This window comes from Bos taurus, chromosome 23 (assembly GCF_002263795.3).
Source record: "Bos taurus isolate L1 Dominette 01449 registration number 42190680 breed Hereford chromosome 23, ARS-UCD2.0, whole genome shotgun sequence".
Classification (NCBI taxonomy): Eukaryota; Metazoa; Chordata; class Mammalia; order Artiodactyla; family Bovidae; genus Bos; species Bos taurus.
This window is the reverse complement of record NC_037350.1, coordinates 47,822,461-47,847,725: the sequence shown is the minus strand read 5'-3', so window position 1 is coordinate 47,847,725 and position 25,265 is coordinate 47,822,461. Positions and strand designations below refer to the sequence as shown.

The 25,265-nt window shown below is 46.4% G+C and overlaps 1 protein-coding gene and 2 non-coding genes across 4 annotated transcripts in view; 2 read left to right on the top strand and 1 right to left on the bottom strand.

The window, feature by feature from the left end:
• The window catches only part of DSP (desmoplakin), a 44,059-nt gene extending 20,442 nt beyond the window's left edge, over nt 1-23,617 (top strand). The window contains exons 7-24 of one of the 2 annotated variants that reach the window (XM_005223866.5): nt 696-857; nt 1,586-1,690; nt 3,071-3,166; nt 3,487-3,612; nt 4,151-4,303; nt 5,458-5,612; nt 6,768-6,894; nt 7,666-7,867; nt 8,248-8,474; nt 9,155-9,321; nt 9,753-9,891; nt 10,851-11,044; nt 12,633-12,795; nt 13,919-14,002; nt 14,576-14,683; nt 15,281-15,379; nt 16,376-16,873; nt 19,643-23,617. In XM_005223866.5, coding sequence (XP_005223923.2) covers nt 696-857; nt 1,586-1,690; nt 3,071-3,166; nt 3,487-3,612; nt 4,151-4,303; nt 5,458-5,612; nt 6,768-6,894; nt 7,666-7,867; nt 8,248-8,474; nt 9,155-9,321; nt 9,753-9,891; nt 10,851-11,044; nt 12,633-12,795; nt 13,919-14,002; nt 14,576-14,683; nt 15,281-15,379; nt 16,376-16,873; nt 19,643-22,903 — 6,066 coding nt within the window. In that variant the 3' untranslated portion in view covers nt 22,904-23,617. 2 annotated transcript variants of the gene reach the window in all.
• TRNAE-UUC (transfer RNA glutamic acid (anticodon UUC)) lies at nt 2,782-2,854 on the bottom strand. The gene has a single exon. It is a non-coding gene; the product is annotated as a tRNA-Glu (tRNA).
• Nucleotides 14,059-14,160, top strand: LOC112443890 (U6 spliceosomal RNA). Its single transcript, XR_003032298.1, has one exon. It is a non-coding gene; the product is annotated as a U6 spliceosomal RNA (small nuclear RNA).
• Nucleotides 23,618-25,265: the final 1,648 nt, after the last annotated feature.

Below are 25,265 nucleotides of genomic sequence, written 5' to 3'. Positions count from 1 at the left end.
TCTGAAGACAGTACTTAGTGCTACTCTGTTTGCAAGCTGAAGGGTCCCGTCAATAGCCCTTGTTAAATACTTGCAGTTAAAGCCGTAAAGCTTTTCCACTTGTGAACTGCAGCCTTTTTACCAAATATAAGCAAAACTAAGACTTGTTTCTTTAGAGAGAGGTTTTCCAGACCATCCTTACCGTTTTATGAAAAACTGAATCAATTCCTTGACTCATGAAAAGAGGTATTTCTATTCTTCTGCCTATTTGAGTCACCCTGTCTTCACTTTTCCAGTGTTTTCCCAGTTGGCCATGATACTATTTAAATAACATGGCTAGTAGCGACACAGCTATTTTCCAAGGTGATGACACTTTGAATTTCGGGGACGTTGGAGAGGGCAAAGAGAGCTTGGTTTATCTTTGTAAGAATCTGTTTTCTCTTTATAGTCCAAAGCTAATTAGTGAAGCCAAACATCAGTACATGAATCAAGACCCGTCTGGATCAAGCTAGTTCATTGAATCTAAAATTGTCCCCTTGTTCCTAAGTTTGGGTGGGTCCTTTCTACCTCCCAGCTGATCACTGACTGCAAGAGATTTGACTGACTCTTGGGATTTTTGTTGGTGAAAGGAACCAGCCAGGGTTTATCTGTGACGTCTGCAGGGAGCACCATTCATCTGCATATTGTCCTAACGCTGCTTTGACCGTCCTATGCAGAAAGCGTCCTTCGAGAGGATGGACCACCTTCGGCAGCTGCAGAACATCATCCAGGCCACGTCCCGCGAGATCATGTGGATCAACGACTGTGAGGAGGAGGAGCTGCTGTATGACTGGAGCGACAGGAACACCAACATCGCCCAGAAGCAGGAGGCCTTCTCGGTAAGCCCCCGGGAGTCGCGTGGCAGTGATTGAGGCATTTGTAATCGTGTAATCGGCCACCTGTCATTCAGCCTTGGTGGAGAGAGCGTGAAAAACCATTCCTTTCTGAAGGCTTTTCAGTGCCTTAAGATGGGCAGCGCGGTGCTTAGCATCTCAGAAGACAGAGGAGTGAGGTAGTTCAGTCAGATGTCCCTGAGTGCACAGCGAAGAACGTGGTGGCTTAGACCTGAGAAGTAGACAGTCTCAGTGTGTGCTATGGGCTTCCCAGCTGGCTCAGTGGTAAAGAATCTGCCTGCAATGTAGGAGACCTGGGTTCGATCCCTGGGTCAGGAAGATCCCCTGGAGAAGGAAATGGCAACCCACTCCAGTATCCTTGCCTGGAGAATCCCGTGGACAGAGGAGCCTGGTGGGCTACAGTCCACGGGGTCACAAAGAGTTGGACACGACCTAGGGACTGAGCCACAGCAACAAGTATGTGTTGTGACTGTCACTTCACCTGTGTGAATTCGGATGAGACGTGTCACCTGTCTGGCCTCAGCCACATACTGGATCTCAGGCATCCTTTCTGGTCTTAAAAATGCTACAGTTCTTGAGGAACACATCACACAGTTCTCTGGCATTGTTCATTTCCAAGATGCAGTTTTGTATTTGATTCCTTTAAGGATGGTGGGAGGGATGGAAAGCTGCCAGTGACTTACTCTAAGGATTTGCTTCTCTTTCATTCACAGATACGCATGAGTCAGCTGGAGGTTAAGGAGAAAGAGCTCAATAAGCTTAAACAAGAAAGTGACCAACTTGTCCTCAATCAACATCCAGCTTCAGACAAAATTGAGGTGGGTTTCATGAGATTTATATTTTTATCAGGGGAAGAAAGGGGACACTTTTCAAAAAATAAGACTATCTAAGAAACAAAAAAGACCATACAAATGAGTAGTTTTTGCCCATTGCAAAGCCATGACAAGTTTATTTATCAACACCCTAGACCAGGGATTGGCAAACTTTTTCTAGAAAGAATCAAATAATATAATATTTTAGACTGACAGGCCATTTGGTCTTTGTTGAAATTAACTCTGCCGTTGTAGTGTGAAAGCAACTGTAGCAACATGTAACTGAATGAATGTGGCTGTTTGCCAATAAAACTTTATTTATAAATGCAAGTAGTGGGCCGGATATGGCCCTTGAGCTGTAGCTTGCTGACCTCTGTCCTAGACTGGGATCTATGGGATGTACTCAAGGCAGACTCCTTGTCCAAAGGCTGACTCCCTCTACTGACAATCAGTGGGCAAGAACTTTTATGGATGGTGGGAGGGGCTATATGCAGATATAGCACATTCAGCTCTGATAGTCATCTCAAAATTAGTCATGCAGTGATGACTGGTGTCATCTTGATGCTTTTAAGTACAGTTAGTCTTTAGTTTCAGGATCAGTCTGTTCACATTTATTTGAGGCCAGTTCTCAGAATTGCGGCAGCTTATGTCATGGCTACAGTCTAGTCATCATGACAACTCACAGGATATAGCCCTTGAGGAAGAACTAAAGATCCTTGACTTTGCTTAATGACTAAACTATTAATATTTAGTCATGTTGGACCATATTCCTTTGTTTCTGCATTTTCTCACTTCTCTGATTAAGCTCATTGTTTGGGTAAAGTTTTTCCACAGACAAAAGGCAGTTTGAGGACATGGGCGAGGGGGTGGGGGCACGGACCATAGGGTCCTGCTCCGTTTCTCCTTGAGCCTCCCTGTGATCTAACAGCTAAACAGGAATAGGACTTGATGCCCCTGCTTTATCCTTGTTCTGACTGGTCTGTTATAATTGGTCAGGAGCTATGTCATTTGGATGAATATTTTAACTAATACTTGTAAGGATACCCATTTGTTAAAACTAGGTCTTTTTTTTAACTGCACAGCCTACAGGATCTTAGTTCCCTGACCAGGGATTGAACCTGGGGCCACAGCAGTGAAAGTGCTGAGTCCTAACCACTGGACCACCAGGGAATTTCCAAAATTGGTCTTAAAATTTAATTTCTACCATACCAAAAGGTTCCTGTTGGGAAATTCTAGTTTCAGTTTTTAGAAAAAAACTTTACTTGATTTGGAATTAGATTTAAAGAACTGCTTCAGACTTCTCACTGAGGCTCACCCATCTGTGGATTGACGGATGCCTCTCCACGGCTGGGTGGTGGAGAGACGGCTGCTGTTCTCTTGTTTCAGGCCTATATGGACACCCTGCAGACCCAGTGGAGCTGGATTCTTCAGATCACCAAATGCATTGATGTTCATCTCAAAGAAAATGCTGCCTACTTTCAGGTTTTTATCCTCAGCAACCATTTAAACTGTCTTTTGGGTCTTGATGCCTTCTCTTTTGAATGTGTTTGAAAAAGCACTGAAAACAGTATTTACAATATTTCGTAAATACTATTTGTTGGGGTTTAGCATAGAGGAGCGTAGACGAGTCACCAGTCTTTCAGATAGTCTTGCGCTGTCCTGTAAGTTTCTGCTCTAATCTTTTCCTTTAACCACCTGTCAGATAGACTCGTAGGGAAGATACTCCTGCAAGTTGAAGTACTAGGTGATGCTGCGTGTTCAGTTGCTTTTAACTGACATGGAGTCACCCCCGTTCTTCACAGTTTTTTGAAGAGGCTCAGTCGACGGAAGCCTACCTGAAGGGTCTCCAAGACTCCATCAGGAAGAAGTACCCTTGTGACAAGAACACGCCCCTGCAGCGCCTGCTGGAGCAGATCAAGGAGCTGGAGGTAGCGTCTCAGACGCAAGCCCTTTCCTGGGAATAAAACAAACGCACCCAACCATGGATTCAGACTGCTGTTTGGATTTGTGTTGCTCTGCAGAGCAGTGAGTGCTCAAAGCTCAAGCAAACCTTATCTTCACTTTCAGTGGCTTTTCTCAAATACATTTCTCTGCATGCTTAGCTACTGTTGCAGATTACTTCTGCTTCAGTAGTTACCATTGCTCTAAACAAAACGGGAGAGAACGCTGATGACCTAACATGAAGATCCCTTTGGAAAAGCGTACGTCACATGTTATCAGCATAGTCCTCTCACACAGTGATATGCTTCCCCGCCCCTAATTCATGGCTGTGTTGCCTCTGTAGTGGCTTCTTATGAAAGGTACCTATGGTCCCTGCACACAAATGAATGGGTGGCTTTTTACAGCTAATGCAAATACAAACTACTAATTTGTATTGTCATGATAGCTACAGGAATGCCATTTCAAGATCTCACCTAATTTTCAGAGAGTATGTATGTTCAAGGATGATTTTATTTGCAATTGCAGAAAGAACGGGAGAAAATCCTTGAATACAAGCGCCAGGTGCAGAGCTTGGTAAACAAGTCCAAGAAGATTGTGCAGCTGAAACCGCGTAACCCGGACTACAGAAGCAATAAACCCATTATTCTCAGGGCTCTCTGCGACTACAAGCAGGACCAGGTGTGTGCTGTTACTCAGAATGCTGCCGAAGTGTTCCCTTTCTCTATGGGTGGATTTCTGTCCATCGAGAGAGCAGAATTGAATTTAGGTTTCAGGGAGCACCCTAGTAAGTGTCTTTCTTTTGTATACCAAGGGGCAGCTGTTGAAAGAATGGAGTGATTTTGTTCTGAATCATGTGATAATCATCAATAAGTAGGACAACAAGTATTTTTAAACTACTCTAATTCTGTTTTAAGGCTTAAGACTTCTTTTCTTCTGAGATTAAAAGCAAACAAGATACATGGCCACTATGCTGCATGTAAAGGGAATGTCACTGCGGATTTTATGTATTAAATGAACACATCAGTTCCGTAGGCTCTGTAGTCAATACAAACATTTATATGGAAAGATGGCTCCATTTTAGCAAGTTTTAATGAAATTCCCTCAACTCTATTTTCTTATAAAAATTATGGAGGATTTAATAAATGAAAATGTGACTAGTTGATGAGATGAACATAAAACAATGGAGTTTATTTTACCATGCAGAAATGGTTTTAGAACTTGGCTGGAGAGAAGGAAGAAATTGAAATGGAGATTGAAATACCTACTTGTCAAACTTGTTACGTTAATAGTTAAGATAGATGTCTTAATTTACCCATTTTTTTTTTTTAATTTACCCATTTTAAGAAGCTATCTAGTTGATTTAGAAAAGAAGCAATTAGATGTTGGAGTTAATTTAGAAAGTTGTTTTTCTGGGGACCTGATACCAGAAATTTTTTGTTTTTATTTAAAAATTTTAACAAGTGAATGAGATGTGATGTCCACACACTGAAATCTACTATATGAAACAAAAACTCAAAAGTGTGGAAAAGTCAGGGGGTGAATTTTTGCTCTATAAAAGGATTTATCACTTCACTGGGGGACTCCCCTGGCTGTCTCCTGGAAAGTCACTCCTCCTAATTCCCTTCAGATACACCTTGTAGACTCACCTGTTGTATTTAAAGCATCAGTCCTGTTGGGTTGTGTCAAGGTCAGCTTGAATGGAGGAGCACTTAAGTGTTTCAAAGCTTCAGCACTTTGCATGTTGTCCTTGTGGCTGCTTCTGTTTTTTGAGCAAAAAGATACAAATGTGGGCCTGTGGATCAAGCCAAAACACGGTGCTGCTTGCCTTGCAGAAAATTGTCCACAAAGGGGACGAATGTATCCTGAAAGACAACAATGAGCGGAGCAAGTGGTACGTGACCGGCCCGGGGGGCGTGGACATGCTCGTGCCCTCTGTGGGCCTCATCATCCCTCCGCCCAACCCTCTGGCCGTGGACCTCTCGAGCAAGTACGTAGTTCAGGTTCTTGCTGGCTGTGATGTGGACACGGGTGGGGGAAAGTGCGGCTGACCCCGGTACAAACACTCAGACACACCGCTCCACACTGCTGTCACCCCCCCAAAGTGAGATCTGGTGAAGGTCCCTTTGCCTTGTCTTGAGATTTTATGGTGAAGATACTGTACTTATCATTGGAAGATGAAAAAGAATGTTTGACAGTAGAGGAACTCATCTTGACCATGCACTTGAAAGGCATGATTTCAAAATCCTTCCTCCTTTAAGCCATCGATAGTCTGACATATTGGAGAAGGGAAAGGCAACCCACTCCAGTATCCTTGCCTGGAGAATCTCATGGACGGTCCATGGCATCACAAAAAGTTGAACAGGACTGAGCAACTGAGTGCACACACACACAGTCTGACATGTAGCCACAAATAGAATATGTGGCTAAACATTTCACAGAAACGTTTGGGCCATCAGTAAGTAGCTGGAACATTCGCTTGACAGGTTGTCCAGGACAGATTCTTCCAAATGTTTTATAAAGGAAGTTTTCAGCCCATTCAAGGTGGGGTGAGCATAGCCCAGGGAATATTTCCAAATGCCAGAAGCCATCAGAGTTCTATGACCCGAGACCCATTTCTTCCTGCCAGCATGCATGGAGTCAGACCTCTATCAATTAAAAAGCTGCTGACAAATAACCCAACCACCCCAAACTGTACTGCGTGTTTCAACCAAAATGATTCCAGAGTATTAAACCCCTGTTGGTCACTGAGAGTATGCTTTTGGGTATTGGTCCAAATCCATCGAAATGTTGTTGTTTACTTGCTAAGTTGTGTCCACCTCTTTTGCAACCCCGTGAACTGTAGCCCACCAGGCTCCTCTGTCCATGGGATTTCCCAGGCAAGAATACTGGAGTGGGTTGTCATTTCCTTCTCCAAGGGAGCTTCCCGACCCAGGGATCAAGCCTGAGTCTGCTGCATTGCGGGTGGATCCTTCGCCGCTGGGCCTCCGGGGAAGTCCTTACTGAAATGCTGATGTTTTGCAGATACCCACGTGCCCGTTGCTCTCTTACTTCTCCTTTGAGCTCTCTGTGCCATGGGGCCAGGTCTCCCCTTCGGGATGAACTTGGAGAACCAGGCCCGCATGTTTTCCCTTGTGCCTCCTAGGATCGAGCAGTACTACGAAGCCATCCTGGCCCTGTGGAACCAGCTCTACATCAACATGAAGAGCCTGGTGTCCTGGCACTACTGCATGATCGATATCGAGAAGATCAAGGCCATGACCATCGCCAAGGTAGGTCCTCAGGACCCACTCGCTGCCCAGAGGGGCTGCCCAGCCACTCCCCGCACTGCAGTTTCTACCAGACAAACCTAGCTGTGCAGCTGATGCTTTTGGGGTCAGCAAAAGAGTCGGCTGAGCCTTCCTTAGAGGTTCTAGTTCATCCAGCACAGATGGGAGGAATGGCACCGGGCTGCTTACCAGAGGACTAATTAAAGTTACCCAACAAGCCAGACGTCCCTGTGGCAAAGGCATGTGGTCCTGTGATCCTCTGGATCCCCTTCTCCTTAATAGACATAATGGATAATGACGTCATAATTATTGACTGGATAGCACAGAAGTAAATGGTAGGGTAGGATTCTTGGAATCCAAAGCACTAGCTACCCTAGACCGGTAGTTTTCAGATTGTGGTCCAAGAACCTCAGGGGGAGAGGTCCTCCAAGAGGACAGGGTGGACGGCAGGGAGGGTAAGTCTGGGGGCTCCCCTTCACTCTTCTTAGAGCAGCTTTGCTGTGATCCACTTGACTCTTGGGGTTTCTGAGTCCTGTTTCCTTTGAAGAAGAAAATCTCATAGGAAGAAAAAAATTGACAACTCGCTGCTGTGGTTCTCAGGAGCAAGGTCTAAATCCTCAAAGACCTCTTCTGTCTTAATGGGTCCTTGAGGGGCGAGGCCTCAGGCCACTACCCTCCACCCCCCACCGCCCCCAGCATGCTGCGTTTCCCAGCAGACTCCCCTTGGCCACTGTGTGGGGCCTCCAGAAACACCTCTGCCGGGTTTATTTCCAGCTGAAAACCATGCGGCAGGAAGACTACATGAAGACCATCTCTGACCTCGAGCTACATTACCAAGAGTTCATCAGGAATAGCCAGGGCTCGGAGATGTTCGGAGACGACGACAAGCGGAAGATGCAGACCCAGTTCACAGATGCCCAGAAGCACTACCAGACCCTGGTCATACAGCTGCCCGGCCACCCCCAGCACCAGACAGGTTGGTTTGGAGCCCTCTCTCTTTGCAGCCACCATACGTGCAGTTTTCGAAAGAAAGGACATAGTTTGCCTTAGTTTTGGAATCACTTCTTTGAAAGATCACATTTCAAAAGTCATTTCGGTTGGAGGAGAATGGATACATGTATATGTATGGCTAAGTTCCTTTGCTGTTCACCTGAAGCTATTAATTATCACAACATTGTTAATCGACTGTACCCCAATACACAATAAAAAGTTCAAAAAGAAAGAAAAAGATGCTAAGTTTTCAGAACCCAATCCAAGGGAGTAGCAACACTCTCATGCAGCCTAGCTGTTTTCTTGAGGCCTCGCAGCCTTCTTGCCGGGAATTCTCTGATTTTTGTGGTCCTAACATTTTTACAGTAACCACGACTGAAATCACTCACCTTGGGACCTGCCAAGACGTCAACCACAATAAAGTAATTGAAACCAACAGAGAAAATGACAAGCAAGAAGCGTGGATGTTGATAGAGCTCCAGAAGATACGCCGGCAGATGGAGCTCTGTGAGAGCAGGATGGCCCTGAAGAACATCCTTCTGGCAGATCAGGGGTCTTCCCACCACATCACAGTGAAAATAAACGAGCTCAAGGTAGGCGCTCGTTACTATTTTGCTTGATTCCAGGTATATTTATATTTAACTGAGAACTAATGGAAAAAACCTCCTGGTTTAAACATTTTTAGGCTTGAAAACCTTCGTTTTCAATAAAAGGCTTCTGGCCCGACTTCCTTTTCCTTTCCCATGCTTCCACATTTGTTGAACAATACCAGGTTGGGGATTAAACTGTCTTTGCTGTTAGATGATGCGTTGCTGAATCAGGCTGTGTGTTCCTCCTTTTCTGCAATATAGTACTTTGTAGATTTCCTAAGTTTTCACAAGCATGAATTTGGCTTCTGCCCGAGACAGCGTATGATGTGGGTTAGACAGGTAGAATGATATTCTTTGCAAACAGGAAATGGACGTGGAGAGATTTGGTTGGGGGAGTGGGTGTAAGAGCCATGGAGCTGGGACTGCAGCCCAGGTGCTTCGGCGTCAGCCTCAGTCGTTCCTTCTGCTCAGCCAGGCCTGGGCACAGCATTAGAATGTCTGAGGTGTACTTTCTAAGGAAGAGGGTTGATTGACCCAACAGAGGCTGGTAAGGCCTCCCTGATGAAGGACAGGAAGGGTCAACTCTCTCTTGAATCATTCACATTTTGTGGGCTTTTTGAGGGCAAGAATGATGGTGATAGGCATACAGCTAAATCAAAGGCACTTTCCTTCTTTCTGGACAGAGCGTACAGAATGATGCTCAAGCCATTGCTCAAGTTCTCAACCAGCTGAAGGACATGCTAGCCAACTTCAGAGGTTCGGAAAAATATTGCTATTTGCAGAATGAGGTATTTGGATTGTTTCAGAAACTGGAAAATATCAACGGCGTGACGGACGGCTACTTAAATAGGTAAACACGACTGACACTGACCTCAGATACTCGGCTTTTCTCAAGCTTCATTTTGTGAGACTGCATTTGCTTTATGTGCTGGTTGCTGGAGCCGTTGCCTGTGGTTTGTCTTTTCATGAGGGACTCACATTTTCTGTGCTTCTGGGAGAGGATCCTCCAGCCTAGGGCGCCAGTCCCACTGTTCTGAACTCCGGTGTCTCTTCTAACCAAGGCAGCCTCTTCAGGCCAGAGCTTAGAATTCTTCCATTAATGCAAAGTGGTGTTCTGAATCATGAAAGTGGGGGGAAAAGCAATGCATCGCTGTGCTGCTTCTAAAATAAGCAAAATCAATTTTTCTCTGCTTTAACATCGTTCCCTTTTATGAAGAGTGGCAAGAGCCAAAGTCTAATTGTGTCATCGGCAATTTTATCTGCCTCTTTGGCTCCTGACAGCTTGTGTGCTGTGAGAGCCCTCCTGCAGGCCATTCTCCAGACAGAAGACATGTTGAAGGTTTATGAGGCCAGACTTACGGAAGAGGAGACCGTGTGCCTGGATCTGGATAAAGTGGAGGCTTACCGCTGTGGACTCAAGGTAATAAGAGGAGTTTTAACAGCGGCCCAGTTTATTTTGGAAAAAATGCAGGAATACTCAGTCCCCAGTGATAAAGCTTCGCTATGTCTTCATGACTTTTGAGGATTACTGGATTTTGTTGGCCACACGTGGTTGACATCAGCTGTTATCCCCAGAACGCTGTTGTCCAGAGCACGTTGGCAGGACCTACCTGAGAAGGTCATTTGTAGGGAGATTAGCCTAGTTAAGTCTAATTAAGCTGGTACTGTAGTATTGGGATGGGCTTCCCCAATGCCTCAGCGGTAAAGAATCTGCCCGAAGTGCAAGAGCCACAGGAGACTCAGGTTTGATCCCTGGGTCGAGAAGATCCCTGGAGAAGGAAATGGCAACCCACTCCAGAATTCTTGCTGGGAAGTTTCATGGACAGAGGAGCCTGGCGAGCTACAGTCCCTGGGGTCATAAAGAGTGGAGCATGACTTAGAAGCTGAGCCTAGTACGGTAGCACTTTTCAGAGCCTGAGATATGATATTAAGTATATTAATCACAGTGTCCGACTCTGTGATCCCGTGGATTGTAGCCCACCAGGCTCCTCTGTCCACGGGATTTCCCAGGCAAGGATATTGGAGTGGGTTGCCATTTCCTTCTTCAGGGGATCTTCCCAACCCAGGATCAAACGTGTATCTCTTGCATCTCCTGCATTGGCTGGCAGATTCTTTAACGCTGTGCCACCTGGGAAGCCCAAATATATTAACAGATTTTATAATTTTCCAGGAATGGAGTGGAGTGTGATATATAGCATTCCTTAAACTGATTTACACATCAATTTTTTTTCAAATTCTTTTTTTTTTTCTTGAGTTAGCACAAGAACTAGGTCATTAGCACAAATATTAGGAAATGCAGTCTTTAAAGATATTTTCCTTGCAGTGTAGCATCAAGTGGGAATGAGGTTAATTTGTACTTTTTTTTTTTTGCTGTGACAGAAAATTAAAAATGACTTGAACTTGAAGAAGTCCTTGTTGGCCACCATGAAGACTGAACTGCAGAAGGCCCAGCAGATCCACTCCCAGACTTCACAGCAGTATCCACTGTATGACCTGGACCTGGGCAAGTTCAGCGAAAAGGTCACCCAGCTGACAGATCGCTGGCAGAGAATCGATAAGCAGATAGACTACAGGTGTGCCAGACTCCTCCCACACTTTCTGCCCGTTTGGTTGTTCCCAATATAATGGCACTTGAAGTCGTCACTAAAGAAAACAGTGGTTCTGGAGACTGCCCTGGTGGTCCAGAGTTTAAGGCTCTGTGCTTCCAGCGCAGGGGGTGTAGGTTCGATCCCTGGTTGGGGAACTGAAATCCTGTATGCCCTGTGGCTTGGCCAGAATCCAAAACAAGAGGCCAGTGGTCTTGTTCGTGTGTCAGTTCGGCTTCCTAGGTGCCTTCTTCGCACGCTGGCAGCTTTGCTGGGAGTGGAAGAGACCTCAGCCCAGTAGCCAGGCTCGAACTCACTTATGTCGGGTACCCTCCAGGCTCACAGGGAAATAAGGGAAGCCGTTGATCACGCTCTGCTGTGCCCCCTAAACTCCTGTTATGACCGTTTGTTAGAAGGAGTAGTGACTCTGAGGGAGCATTCTCCAAAATTTAGTGAAAATTAAATCTTATATTTAATACGAAAGAAATGCCTTACTGCAAATGAGGATTTGAAAACAGCTCCTAGAAACATCTCTACTGATATATAATTCACACGCCATGCAATTCACTTTCAATTCACAACTGAAAGTATACAATTCAGTTGTTTTTAGGAAGTTCAGAATGTGTAACCATCACCACATTCCGAGTTTGGAACATTTTCATCACCCTAAAAAAGAAACCTTGACGACTTCCCTGGTTGTGTAGCGGTTAAGACTCTGCACTTCCACTGCAGGGGACACAGGTTTGATCCCTGGTCAGGGAAGTAAGGGCTTCCCTTGTGGCTCAGCTGGTAAAGAATCTGCCTGCAATGTGGGAGACGTGGGTTCAATCCCTGGGTTGGGAAGATCTCCTGGAAAAGGAAAAGGAAAAGGCTAGCCACTCCAGTATTCTGACGTGGAGAATTCCATGGATTCTGTAGTCCATGGGGTCGCAGAGAGTCAAACACGACTGAGCAACTTTCACTCACTCTTCACTCACACTCACGAGGAACTAAGACCCCGTGTCTGCGTGGCATGGCCAGAAACAAAACCTTGTACCCACTGGCACTTTGCCCCGTTTCCTCCTGACCTTCCAGCCCCAAACAACCACCACTGAACTTGCATCTCTATAGCTTTGCCTGTTCTGGGCGTTTCATATAAATGGAAAGATATGATGTGTGGTCCTTTGTGACTGTTCATTTTTTTTTTTCATTTAGCATAACATTTCCCAGGTTCACCCATTGGGTAGCTCATGTCAGTACCCCCACCTCTTTTTCCTGACTGTATAATATTCCATTGAGTGCCTAAGCACATTTTGTTTATTCTTCCATCATTGGATGTATATTTGGGTTGTTCCCAGTTTCTGGCTATCATGTAGTGCTGCTGCACACATTCACATGCTAACTTTTGTGTGGATGTGTGTTTTCTTGAGTGTGTGCCCAGTGGCATTCTGGGTCATCTGGTAACTCTGTGTTAAATACTTCTGCAGAGCAGCAGCATCGCTATCTGTGGGGTCGCACAGGGTCGGACACGACTGAAGCAACTTAGCAGCAGCAGCAGCAACGCTATGATAATTTTATTATCTCTTATTTTCACCAGATTATGGGACCTGGAGAAACAAATCAAGCAACTGAGAAATTACCGTGATAACTATCAGACTTTCTGCAAATGGCTCTATGATGCCAAACGCCGCCAGGATAGCTTAGAATCCATGAAGTTTGGAGATTCCAACACGGTCATGAGATTTTTGAATGAGCAGAAGGTATAAGCAGATTTGTCACTGCATAGATTTCACTGGGTATAAGCTGTATCTTCCTCTGGTTTTCATAGGAGTGTTGAGGTTTAAAGTGATAAGTTTTTTAAAAATGTATTTTATTGAAGTATAGTTGGTTTACACTATTGTATTAGTTTCGGCTGTACAGCAAAGTGATTCAGTTATACATAAATATACAGTCTTTCCCATTATGGTTTACTATGAGATATTGAATATAGTTTCCTATGTTATACAGTAGGGCATGTTGTTTTTCCATTCTATGTATAGAAGTCTGCATCTGCTAATCCCAGATTCCCAGCCTCTGTCTCCCACCAGCACACACACTCAGCACTGTCTATGAGTCTATTTTATTTCGTAGATAAGTTCATCTGTGTCATATTTGAGATTGCGCATGTAAGTGACAGTATATGGTGTTTGTCTCTTTTCTTCCTGACGCACTTCACTTGGTAGCGCATGTAAGTGACAGTATATGGTGTTCGTCTCTTTTCTTCCTGACTCACTTCACTTGGTATGAAAATCTCTGGGTCCGTCCATGTTGCTGCAAATGGCATTATTTCATTTGTTTATTTTACGGCCGAGCTACTCCCTTGTGTATATGTACCTTATCTTCCTTATCCATTCGTCTGCTGATGGATATTAGGCTGTTTCCGTTTCCTCGCTATTATAAATAGTGCCCTTATGAACGTAGGGGTGTGTGTATCTTTTCATGAAATGATAAATCTTTAACACCACTAGTCCATTTGGGGAATGCTTAAATAAAGCCCAGAGGAAAAGCAGTTGAGATATTTACAAAGAAATGCAATGATGAACGTAGAAATAATGTTATGTTATAGTAAAGTATCTTTACAAATTGAGTTAACGGGACCAGAAAAGAATGCTGACTAGATAGTAACCTCTTAGATCATAAGAAGTTGAAGATCTTCCTTCTATTTTCTGAATAGAAAACATACTCATCTCCTGAGGTTTAACTGTGAGACTATGGGGTCAGAACAGGTCTTAAACTGGCGGGGGGAGGGGGGAGACAAATAACAGTAGTTAAAGAATGAAAAAAACATTTATTTTAAAATATGTGTACACTTTAACATTTGTAAATATTTTCTTTTCTGTGTAGAACTTGCACAGTGAGATAAGTGGCAAACGAGACAAATCAGAAGAAGTACAAAAAATTGCTGAACTTTGTGCAAATTCAATTAAGGTATGTTGGTTTCAGAAAGCCTGTTTGTGTTTCATCAAGAATATTATGAATGGTGTTTGCTTTGGCAGCATGTATATTAAAACGGGAATCATACAAAGACGATCAGCCCAGCCCTGTGCAAGGATGACATGCAAATTCATGAAGTGTTCTGTGTTTTTTTATTAAAAAAGAACATTATTGACTACATTATTTTCTGATGTAAGACATCATCTTTCTTTAAAGATGATAAACTTCTTGAGGACAGCAATTATGACTTTTGTGTATTCTCTTCTGAACAAACCATAAACACTTATGATCCATTAGCCTGAAGTCATTATACACTGGCAGTATCTGCGGCAGTGGGCTGGTCTTCATCTTTAGACTGGTGGTGTGGGCAGAGATCTCTGTTTAGCTTATAAAGATGTGCCACTGGTTTAATACTATCATAGGATGCTTGGACACTAGCAGCACGTTATGGCCTTTGGGGTTGGACATCGGAAGTACAGCGTGGTGATTTAAAACTGGAATTGTAGCTGCCAGTGACTCCTTTTAAGTCAGTTACGTATGTTTTTCTGAAACGTCGTTATTCTGCAGGATTATGAACTGCAGCTGGCATCATACACCTCAGGACTGGAAACTCTGCTGAGTATCCCTATCAAGAGAACTGTGATTCAGTCTCCTTCTGGGGTGATTCTGCAAGAGGTAGATAAGTTATTACCTCTCTCTGAGAGCCTGCCCCTCTGTCTGCATCTTCTTTCTTCCCTGTCCCCTTCCTGTCTTCCCCACTCTCCCTGAATTCATCTCTTGCTATAGGGAGGGTTTCCATTCAAAACGGTTTAATAGGTTATCCTCTCTCTAGTGTAAATCATCAGTATAAGATGCATTTTAGGAAATGATCAGTGAGAAGTCTGGGTCTATTTATACATTAGACTCTCTGCAGAAACTGGGCTTAAACTCTGGGTTTATTGAGAGAGACATTTAAAAAGTGGAAAATATCTAGTCAATTTCTAAAGACAACTTCTTCTCAAAGATATCAGAGAGCATCCCCCATATCAGAGGGTTTAGGGGGCATACCCTAGAGGGATGAGGATAAAATGCATGGTTTTAGGCCCTTCGTTTTATTGCACTTTATTGTTTTATTGGATTTTGGAATTAGCACAGATGAAAAAAGGAAATTCACTCTCTAAGTTATAATTTCACTATTGGATTGTTTTAGAAACAGAATTGGTCAGCTTGCATAGGACTTCTTTTGAAAGCAATGTCATTGACCGGTCCTTGCGTATGTATCTTTCCTCCAAGGCTGCAGATATGCATGCTCGGTACATAGAGCTTCTTACAAGGTCTGGAGACTATTACAGATTCTTAAGTGAGATGCTGAAGAGTTTGGAAGATCTGAAGGTAATCTACTCACTTTATTTCCACGGACGATTGAAAAGAAAATAGAATGGAACTTAATTACTACTGCCTTGTTGGGTTTTTTTAACTTTTTCTTTTGCATTGGGGTACAGCCGATTAGCAAACAGTGTTGTGATAGTTTCACATGAGCGGTGAAGGGACTCAGCCATACGTATACACGTACCTTTTCTCCCCCAAGGCCTCCTCCCTTCCCGGATGCCGCCTAACACGGAGCAGAGTTCCATGTGCTGTACAGCAGGTCCTTGTTGGTTATTCATTTTAAAAATAGCAGTGTGTACATGCCCATTTTTTTTTTCCACTGCCTCATCTTAACATGGATATTCCTTGGTGAAACTGTATTTCCTCTAAATAGTATAATACAGTTCGTTCATAAATCAGGTATCAGTCCTGTTCTCCAGTTCACTGCAAGAAGTGGACTGAGGTCATATTTTCAAAATTATAGCTATTGTACTTTGCCAAGACCCCCAGGAATTTCATTTAACATTTGGTCAAGGAATTAGCTTTATTTCTTTGTGTTAAATTAAGACGAACACCCAGGACTCGCTGGATTTGAATTTTTCACGTCAGGTGATTGTTGAATTTACTTCTCATTTCTAACGCTCGTGCTGAGTTTATATGGAAACTTACTTTATGCCTGGAAATTAAGGACAGTAATTTAGGAAATCATAAGCTTTTGGTCTTGAAAGAAATTCCTTCATTTGTAGATATTGAAGGAAGCCGAAACTCAGAGGATAGGTCCCTTACTAAGATCATGTAAGCTCCCGATGGAAGAATGACGAGAGTAGGGATTTCTGGGATGTTTTGCCTTCCTAGCTTTTGCCTTGTATCACGCTTTATGTGCTTGTTTGTGTGTGCGTGTGTAGTTGTGTACCAAGAAGTGAAGAAAGCACATGGGTCTGCTGGGGAGGAAGTACTGCTTCTTTCTTACGATGTCGGGGTATGTTTCTTTCAACACCCTCTCTGATTTCCCTTCCACAGCTGAAAAATACCAAGATCGAAGTTCTGGAAGAGGAGCTCAGGCTGGCCCGAGACGCCAACTCGGAGAACTGCAATAAGAACAAATTCCTGGATCAGAACCTGCAGAAATACCAGGCGGAGTGTTCCCAGTTCAAAGCTAAGCTCGTGAGCCTGGAGGAGCTGAAGAGACAGGCCGAGCTGGACGGCAAGTCGGCCAAGCAAAACCTAGACAAGTGCTACGGGCAGATCAAAGAACTCAACGAGAAGATCACCCGGCTGACGTACGAGATCGAGGATGAGAAGCGCAGGAGAAAGGCCGTGGAGGACAGGTTTGACCAGCAGAAGAGCGACTACGACCAGCTGCAGAAAGCACGGCAGAACGAGAAGGAGAGCCTCGGCTGGCAGAAGATGGAGTCTGAGAAGGCCATCAAGGAGAAGGAGTTCGAGATAGAGAGGTTGAGAGTGCTGCTGCAAGAGGAGGGTGCCCGGAAGAGAGAATATGAGAATGAGCTGGCAAAGGTAAGAAACCACTATAATGAGGAGATGAGTAATTTAAGGAACAAGTATGAAACAGAGATTAACATCACCAAGACTACCATCAAAGAGATATCCATGCAGAAAGAGGATGATTCCAAAAACCTCCGCAACCAGCTCGATAGACTCTCGAGGGAGAACCGAGATCTGAAGGAGGAGATCGTCCGTCTCAACGACAGCATCCTGCAGACCACGGAGCAGCGGAGGCGGGCCGAGGAGGACGCCCTGCAGCAGAAGGCCTGTGGCTCCGAGATGCTGCAGAAGAAGCAGCACCTGGAGATAGAGCTGAAGCAGGTCATCCAGCAGCGCTCCGAGGACAACGCCAGGCACAAGCAGTCCCTGGAGGAGGCGGCCAAGACCATCCAGGACAAAAACAAGGAGATCGAAAGACTCAAAACTGAGTTCCAGGAGGAGGCCAAGCGCCGCTGGGAATATGAAAACGAACTGGCTAAGGTCAGGGCCAATTATGACGAGGAAATCATCAGCTTAAAGAACCAGTTCGAGACGGAGATCAACATCACCAAGACGACCATCCACCAGCTCACCCTGCAAAAGGAAGAGGACACCAGCGGCTACCGGGCCCAGATAGACACCCTCACCAGGGAAAACCGGAGCCTCTCGGAAGAAGTCAAGAGGCTGAAGAACACTCTGGCCCAGAACACGGAGACCCTCAGGAGGGTCGAAGAGAACGTCCAGCAGCAGAAGGCCACCGGCTTGGAGATGTCGCAGCGGAAACAGCAGCTGGAGGTTGAGCTGAGGCAGGTGACGCAGATGCGGACGGAAGAGAGTGCCAGGTACAAGCAGTCTCTGGACGATGCCGCCAAGACGATCCAGGACAAAAACAAGGAGATCGACAGGTTGAAGCAGCTGATCGAGACGGAAGCCAGCCAGAGGAAGTGCCTGGAGGATGAAAACGCCAGGCTGCAGAGGGCGCAGGGCGAGCTGCAGAAAGCTCACAGCAGCGCCACGGAGACCATCAGCAAGCTGAAGGTGCAAGAACAGGAGCTGCTGCGCCTGAGGCTGGACTATGAGCGGGTGTCCCAGGAGAGGACTGTCCGGGACCAGGACATCGCCCGCTTCCAGACCTCCCTGAAGGAGCTGCAGCTGCAGAAACAGAAGGCAGAGGAGGAGTTGGCCAGGCTGAAGAGGGCAGCCTCCGAGGACTCCTCTAAGAGGAAGAAGCTGGAGGAGGAGCTGGAGGGCATGCGGAGGACCCTGAAGGAGCAGGCGATCAAGGTCACCAGCCTGACCCAGCAGCTGGAGCAGGCGTCCATCGTGAAGAAGCGGAGCGAGGACGAGCTGCGGCAGCAGCGGGACACGCTGGACGGCCACCTGCGGGAGAAACAGAGGACCCAGGACGAGCTGCGGAGGCTGGCCTCTGAGGTTGAGGCCCTGCGGCGTCAGCTGCTGCAGGAGCAGGAGAGCGTCAGGCAGGCGCAGACGCGCAACGAGCACTTCCAGAAGGCCATCGAGGACAAGAGCCGCAGCCTGAACGAGAGCAAGATCGAGATCGAGCGGCTGCAGTCACTGACCGAGAGCCTCACCAAGGAGCACCTGATGCTGGAGGAGGAGCTCCGCCAGCTCCGGCTGGAGTACGACGACCTCCAGCGGGGCCGCAGCGAGGCCGACCACGACAAGAACGCCACCATCGCGGAGCTCCGGAACCAGCTGCAGATCAGCAACAACCGCACGCTGGAGCTGCAGGGCCTGATTAACGATTTACAGAGAGAGAGGGAAAACTTGAGACAGGAAATTGAGAGATTCCAAAAGCAGGCCTTAGAGGTATTCACAAATATTTGATCGCCGCTTGTTGCCGCTTCACTAATCCCCTCCGCGGACCTCTCCGCCGGGCTGGAGGCTTGCAGCCCTCTCACGTTTTCTCTTTGCTGTTGTCTGTCCTCATCAGACCCGCGGTGGAGTGATTGTGGTGCGGTTGGCCCCTCTCTTCTCTCACCGGCGTTCTCTGTGTAACCCACGCTGGCTCCACCTTTAGAACCTTCCACCGGGTGTAAGACCTGATATCTCTTCCTCTTGATGTTCCACTCTGTTTTCTAGAAGACGGCGGCTCTTACTTTGTGAGCTGCGACCTGCGTTTGTAGTTAAAATCTTCCTAAATAAAAGCCACGTTAAAGGGCTTTTTCAGCCATGTTAAATTGCACGCTTTCTGCACAGTTTTTAAATCACTCTTTCTTGCTTGCTTTTCATGATTTTTTCTGCATGCATTAGTCTATGCTCTTTTCATCCTAGCCCTAATATGTTTCTTTTTGTTTGGCTTTTCTTTTAACCCCTAATTTTAACACTTCTTTAACTTCTAACATGTTTGACTTCTGTAAACAATATTTGTGTGGGGCTGGGGGTGGGGGTGTGGATGAGTCCATAGATTTGTATAGCTTTATTAAACACGTCAATATAGCTGTAACAGGTGGCATGTAGGTACAGCCGGTGTGATAACCTGGAAAAAAATTTGCATATTTGTTCAAACCATAATTACTATTAAGAGTAAAGCAGGTATACAACTGCTCGTATCTCCTATGGAAAAGTATAGTAAGTATAGAAGCCATTTATCAAAGTGGCAATGTATATGTACAGATTTTCTTTTTCCCACGAACTTGTAAGATAAAATAACAGTACAACTAAGGAAAGAGGGAAAGGGCAAATAAGTAACTATATGTTGTACAAATAACAGGAAAAGAGGTCCTATGATATGATGACACCATTATTTTTTTTTTCCATTTCTTTCTTTTTGCATTTTAGGCATCTAATAGGATTCAGGAATCCAAGAATCAGTGCACTCAGGTCGTGCAGGAGAGGGAGAGCCTCCTGGTGAAAATCAAAGTCCTGGAACAAGACAAGGCCAGGCTGCAGAGGCTGGAGGAGGAGCTGAGTCGCGCCAAGACGACTCTGGAAGCGGAAAGCAGGCTGAAGCAGCGCCTGGAGTGTGAGAAACAGCAGATCCAGAATGACCTGAACCAGTGGAAGACGCAGTACTCCCGCAAGGAGGAGGCCATCAGGAAGATCGAGTCAGAGCGAGAGAAGAGCGAGAGAGAGAAGAACAGCCTTCGGAGCGAGATTGAAAGGCTGCAGGCGGAGATCAAGCGGATCGAGGAGAGGTGCCGGCGGAAGCTGGAGGACTCCAGCCGGGAGACGCAGTCCCAGCTGGAGACGGAGCGCTGCCGGCTGCAGAGGGAGATCGACAGGCTCAAGCAGCGCCCCTATGGGTCCCACCGTGAGACCCAGACCGAGTACGAGTGGTCCGTGGACTCCTCCAAGCTGGTGTTCGACGGGCTGAGGAAGAAGGTGACAGCCATGCAGCTGTACGAGTGCCAGCTGATCGACAAGGCGACCCTGGACAAGCTGCTGAAGGGGAAGAAGTCCGTGGAGGAAGTTGCTTCTGAGATCCAACCTTTCCTCCGGGGAGCGGGAGCCATCGCTGGGGCGTCCGCTTCCCCGAAGGAAAAGTACTCCTTGGTGGAGGCCAAGAGAAAGAAGTTGATCACCCCAGAATCCACAGTCATGCTCCTGGAAGCCCAGGCAGCCACAGGTGGTATAATCGACCCCCACAGGAACGAGAAGCTGACGGTGGACAGTGCCATCGCGCGGGACCTCATCGACTTCGATGACCGCCAGCAGATATATACGGCGGAGAAAGCCATCACTGGCTTCGATGACCCATTTTCCGGCAAGACCGTGTCTGTGTCAGAGGCCATCAAGAAAAATCTGATTGATCGAGAGACCGGAATGCGTCTGCTGGAAGCCCAGATTGCTTCGGGGGGCGTGGTGGACCCCGTGAACAGCGTCTTTTTGCCGAAAGATGTGGCCTTGGCCCGCGGGCTGATTGACAGAGATCTGTATCGTTCCCTGAACGACCCCCGGGATAGTCAGAAGAACTTCGTGGATCCAGTCACCAAAAAGAAGGTCAGTTACATGCAGCTGAGGGAGAGGTGCAGAATTGAACCGCACACTGGGCTGCTCCTGCTGTCAGTACAGAAAAGAAGTATGTCCTTCCAAGGAATCAGACAGCCCGTGACCGTCTCTGAGCTGGTCGACTCTGGTATATTGAGACCGTCCACTGTCAATGAACTGGAGTCGGGTCAGATTTCTTATGACGAGGTTGGTGAGAGAATTAAGGACTTCCTCCAGGGTTCAAGCTGCATCGCAGGCATCTACAACGAGACCACGAAACAGAAGCTTGGCATCTACGAGGCCATGAAAATTGGCTTGGTCCGCCCCGGCACCGCCCTGGAGCTGCTGGAAGCACAGGCAGCAACTGGCTTCATCGTGGATCCCGTGAGCAACTTGAGGTTACCAGTGGAAGAAGCCTACAAACGGGGCCTGGTGGGCATCGAGTTCAAGGAGAAGCTCCTGTCTGCGGAACGAGCCGTCACCGGGTACAATGACCCTGAGACAGGAAACATCATCTCCTTGTTCCAAGCCATGAACAAAGAGCTCATTGAAAAGGGCCATGGCATCCGCCTGCTGGAAGCGCAGATTGCAACCGGCGGGATCATCGACCCGAAGGAGAGCCATCGCCTGCCTGTCGACATCGCCTACAAGAGGGGCTACTTCAATGAGGAGCTCAGTGAGATTCTCTCAGATCCGAGTGATGATACCAAAGGCTTCTTTGACCCGAACACTGAAGAAAACCTTACATATCTGCAGCTGAAAGAAAGGTGCATCAAAGACGAAGAAACTGGCCTGTGTCTCCTTCCCCTGAAAGAGAAGAAGAAACAGGTGCAGACGTCCCAGAAGAACACCCTCAGGAAGCGCAGAGTGGTCATCGTGGACCCGGAAACCAACAAGGAGATGTCCGTGCAGGAGGCCTACAAGAAGGGCCTCATAGACTACGACACCTTCAAAGAACTGTGTGAGCAGGAGTGCGAGTGGGAGGAAATAACCATCACTGGCTCGGACGGCTCCACTCGGGTGGTCCTGGTGGACAGGAAGACGGGCAGTCAGTACGACATCCAAGACACTATCGACAAGGGCCTCATCGACAGGAAGTTCTTCGAGCAGTACCGGTCCGGCAGCCTCAGCCTCACTCAGTTCGCAGATATGATCTCCTTGAAGAACGGCGTGGGTGGTGGCGTGGGCGGCATCGTGGGCGGTGGCAGCAGCACCGGGGGTGGCCTCAGCGATGATGTCTTTGGCAGCTCCCGACAGGAGACCGTCAGTAAGATCTCCACCATCTCCAGCATCAGGAATTTAACCATCAGGAGCAGCTCCCTATCTGAGCCCCTGGAAGAGTCCAGCCCCATCGCAGCCATCTTTGACACGGAAAACCTGGAGAAGATCTCCATTTCGGAAGGGATAGAGCGGGGCATCGTTGACAGCATCAGCGGGCAGCGGCTTTTGGAGGCTCAGGCCTGCACGGGCGGCATCATCCACCCGACCACGGGCCAGAAGCTGTCTCTCCAGGATGCAGTCTCCCAGGGCCTGATTGACCAGGATATGGCCACCAGGCTGAAGCCCGCTCAGAAAGCCTTCATTGGCTTTGAAGGAGTGAAGGGCAAGAAGAAGATGTCGGCGGCAGAGGCGGTGAAGGAAAAGTGGCTTCCCTATGAGGCCGGCCAGCGCTTCCTGGAGTTCCAGTACCTCACGGGGGGCCTGGTGGACCCCGAAGTACAAGGGAGGATAAGCACGGAGGAAGCCATCAGGAAGGGGTACATCGACGGCCGGGCAGCTCAGAGGCTGCAAGACACCAGCACCTACGGCAAGATCCTGACCTGCCCCAAAACCAAGCTGAAAATTTCCTACAAGGATGCCATCAACCGCTCCATGGTGGAAGACGTCACCGGCCTGCGCCTGCTGGAGGCTGCCTCTGTGTCCTCCAAGGGCTTGCCTAGCCCCTACAACATGTCCTCTGCCCCGGGCTCCCGCTCCGGCTCCCGCTCCGGCTCCCGCTCTGGGTCCCGCTCCGGCTCGCGCAGTGGGTCCCGGAGAGGAAGCTTCGATGCCACAGGGAACTCCTCCTACTCTTACTGCTACTCCTTTAGCAGCAGCTCGATCGGGCACTAGTGGTCAGCAGGAAAGGTGGCTAGACCTCGGCGCTCGTTTATATGGATTTTCACTGTATTCAGTAATAGTAAAAGCAAACCTCGTGCTTGCGGGAGAGTGATAGAAGTTTTTAGGCTTAAGAAAACATAGCCAAGGGGAGGGGGGTGGGAATACACAGCAGAGGCTGTTCTGGCTTTCTATCTTCTTAGCTCATCTGAACTAATGTAATACACTGGATCTAGTATCTATGAAGTAGCGGTAGTTGGTTATAAGGATAGCACAGATTGAATCTAGAGTTTGTTTCCTCTCTTCTGTGTTTAGATTTTTGATCACTGCTTCTTGAACTTCTTCTGGCCAATAATCCAGATTTCTATGCTTGGTGAAGAAAATAAAATTGACCTTATAGTCATCAGTCTGCTTCTCATCTAAATATTTCTATTTTATGTATTAGGAGGAAATTACCCTACCCCCCCCCACCCCCCCCAAAAAAAGAACCCCTCTGAAACTCAAATGTTTGGAATAAGTCTCCTTGGATTGCATGACCCATGACCCCATATACTCTTCAGTGTACCTGTTTGGTCTGGTATTAGTTTGACTGTACATGCATGATAGTAACAATCTTTGCTTTTCTTCTATCAAAGTTTCCTGTTTATTTTGCTTGTCGTTGTCTACGTACTTTCAAAAGGTGTCTTTATGAAGTTTGCTATTCCAGCAATAAAGTTTTAAATGTTTGAAGTTTTTGCGTTTTGATTTCATGATATGTTCATACACACAAGGGCATTTAGCAGAAGCTTTTTGTTTATTGTAAAATATGCCTAAAACTGTTTACTAAATACCTATTAGGCTCCCCTGGTGGCTCAGGTGGTAAAGAGTCTGCATGCAATGCAGGAGACCCAGATTCAATATGAAAGACCATTAAAAAGCTGTTTTAGTTCTGAATTTTTGTTAGAAGTTGGTCTTGTGAAGGTAGTTTTTTCAACATTTCTGTACTAGGTAGAGTATCAGAAAGAAGCCTGTGTAGAGGCCAGGTCGGAGGTCTGCACACACTTCTAGTTTATTCTGGGCAGTGAATAACATAGGCTAATTCACGGTCATACCCTTTAAAAACATGAAGTGGCTAAGATTCCATTTTGGGTAGCCTTAAACTACATGGTTGCATTTTTGTCCCCTAAGAGGAAAGAATTGATTTTGAATCTGTGAACCAGATTCCAGAAGAGTTCTTGGTTCTCTGTTGAAGCCTATTCTTCAGATCAAAGAAAACTAGTTCTATCACATTAGGGGCCCAACAGTTATGACCTCATTTAAACTTAATTTACTCTGTAAACGCCTTGTCTCCAAATAGTCATGTTGGAGGTTTTAGCTTCAACCTATGAATTTTGGAGGGGACACAATTGAGTCCATCCTAAAGGCCTAACCTAGAACAGGGGTCAGGAGACCTCTTTAGGAAATGCTGATGAACAGAGCAACCTGAAGCAGTGTAAAGGAGTTCTTTGGATTGAAACGGTACACCCGCTCCAAGCTGCTGCCAGAGTTGCATTAAGCTCTGAGCTGAGAGGGCTGGGCCCTGGAGAGTGGACATACTTGACCTGGGCCGAGGTTTGATCTGGTTCACATACACTGTACATCCACAGGAAAGGGAAATTTTCAATGACAGTCATCACTTCACATCCAAAAATAGTCTCACATTTTCCAGGAGGCTTGGCAAAGTATGTAAATGCAAACAAAAAGTAAGGATGCTGTGGGCCGAGTGTGTATAGAATGCTTCTTAAAACACAGCCACTTGCAGCTACGGGACTATTTCCGTATTATTAACTTTGTGTGTGTGTGAGTGTGTGTGTGTGTGTGTGTGTGTGTGTGTGTGAGAACTCTGCTATTTACCTTTGAAAATAGTTGTTCACAAAAGTATCCTCCACTGTTTCTTTGCCTCATGGAAACAAGTGCAAAGGAAAGCAAAAATTTGGGGAAAGCATCAGGCTTGGGGAAAAGAAAAAAAGAAGGATTAGATTGTAGGAGTTATTAAAACTATTTGGGGAAACCAAAAGGGCTGATAAAGTGAACTTGGGTTAATCAAAACAAGGAAGTACTTGAGGGCTAACAGGGTACATCAAAGAGACAGGTGGTTATAGTGGCTTCCCCTGGCCAAACTTGGAACCATTTGAGCATCAACAAGAATTATAATGGTTAAAAAAAAAGTCCAGAATACTCATAGGATATAAATGGACATTGATTATTAATGGCCCAAATCAATATGACAAGTGCTCCTTATCCTTTAGTAAATGCCTCCTGCATTGCTCACTTGTGTTGACAGCATCATTATGACTGTCAATTATCAGTGATTTACTTCTTCAAAAGAAGTCCATGGAACCATGGGAGAATTTTTAAT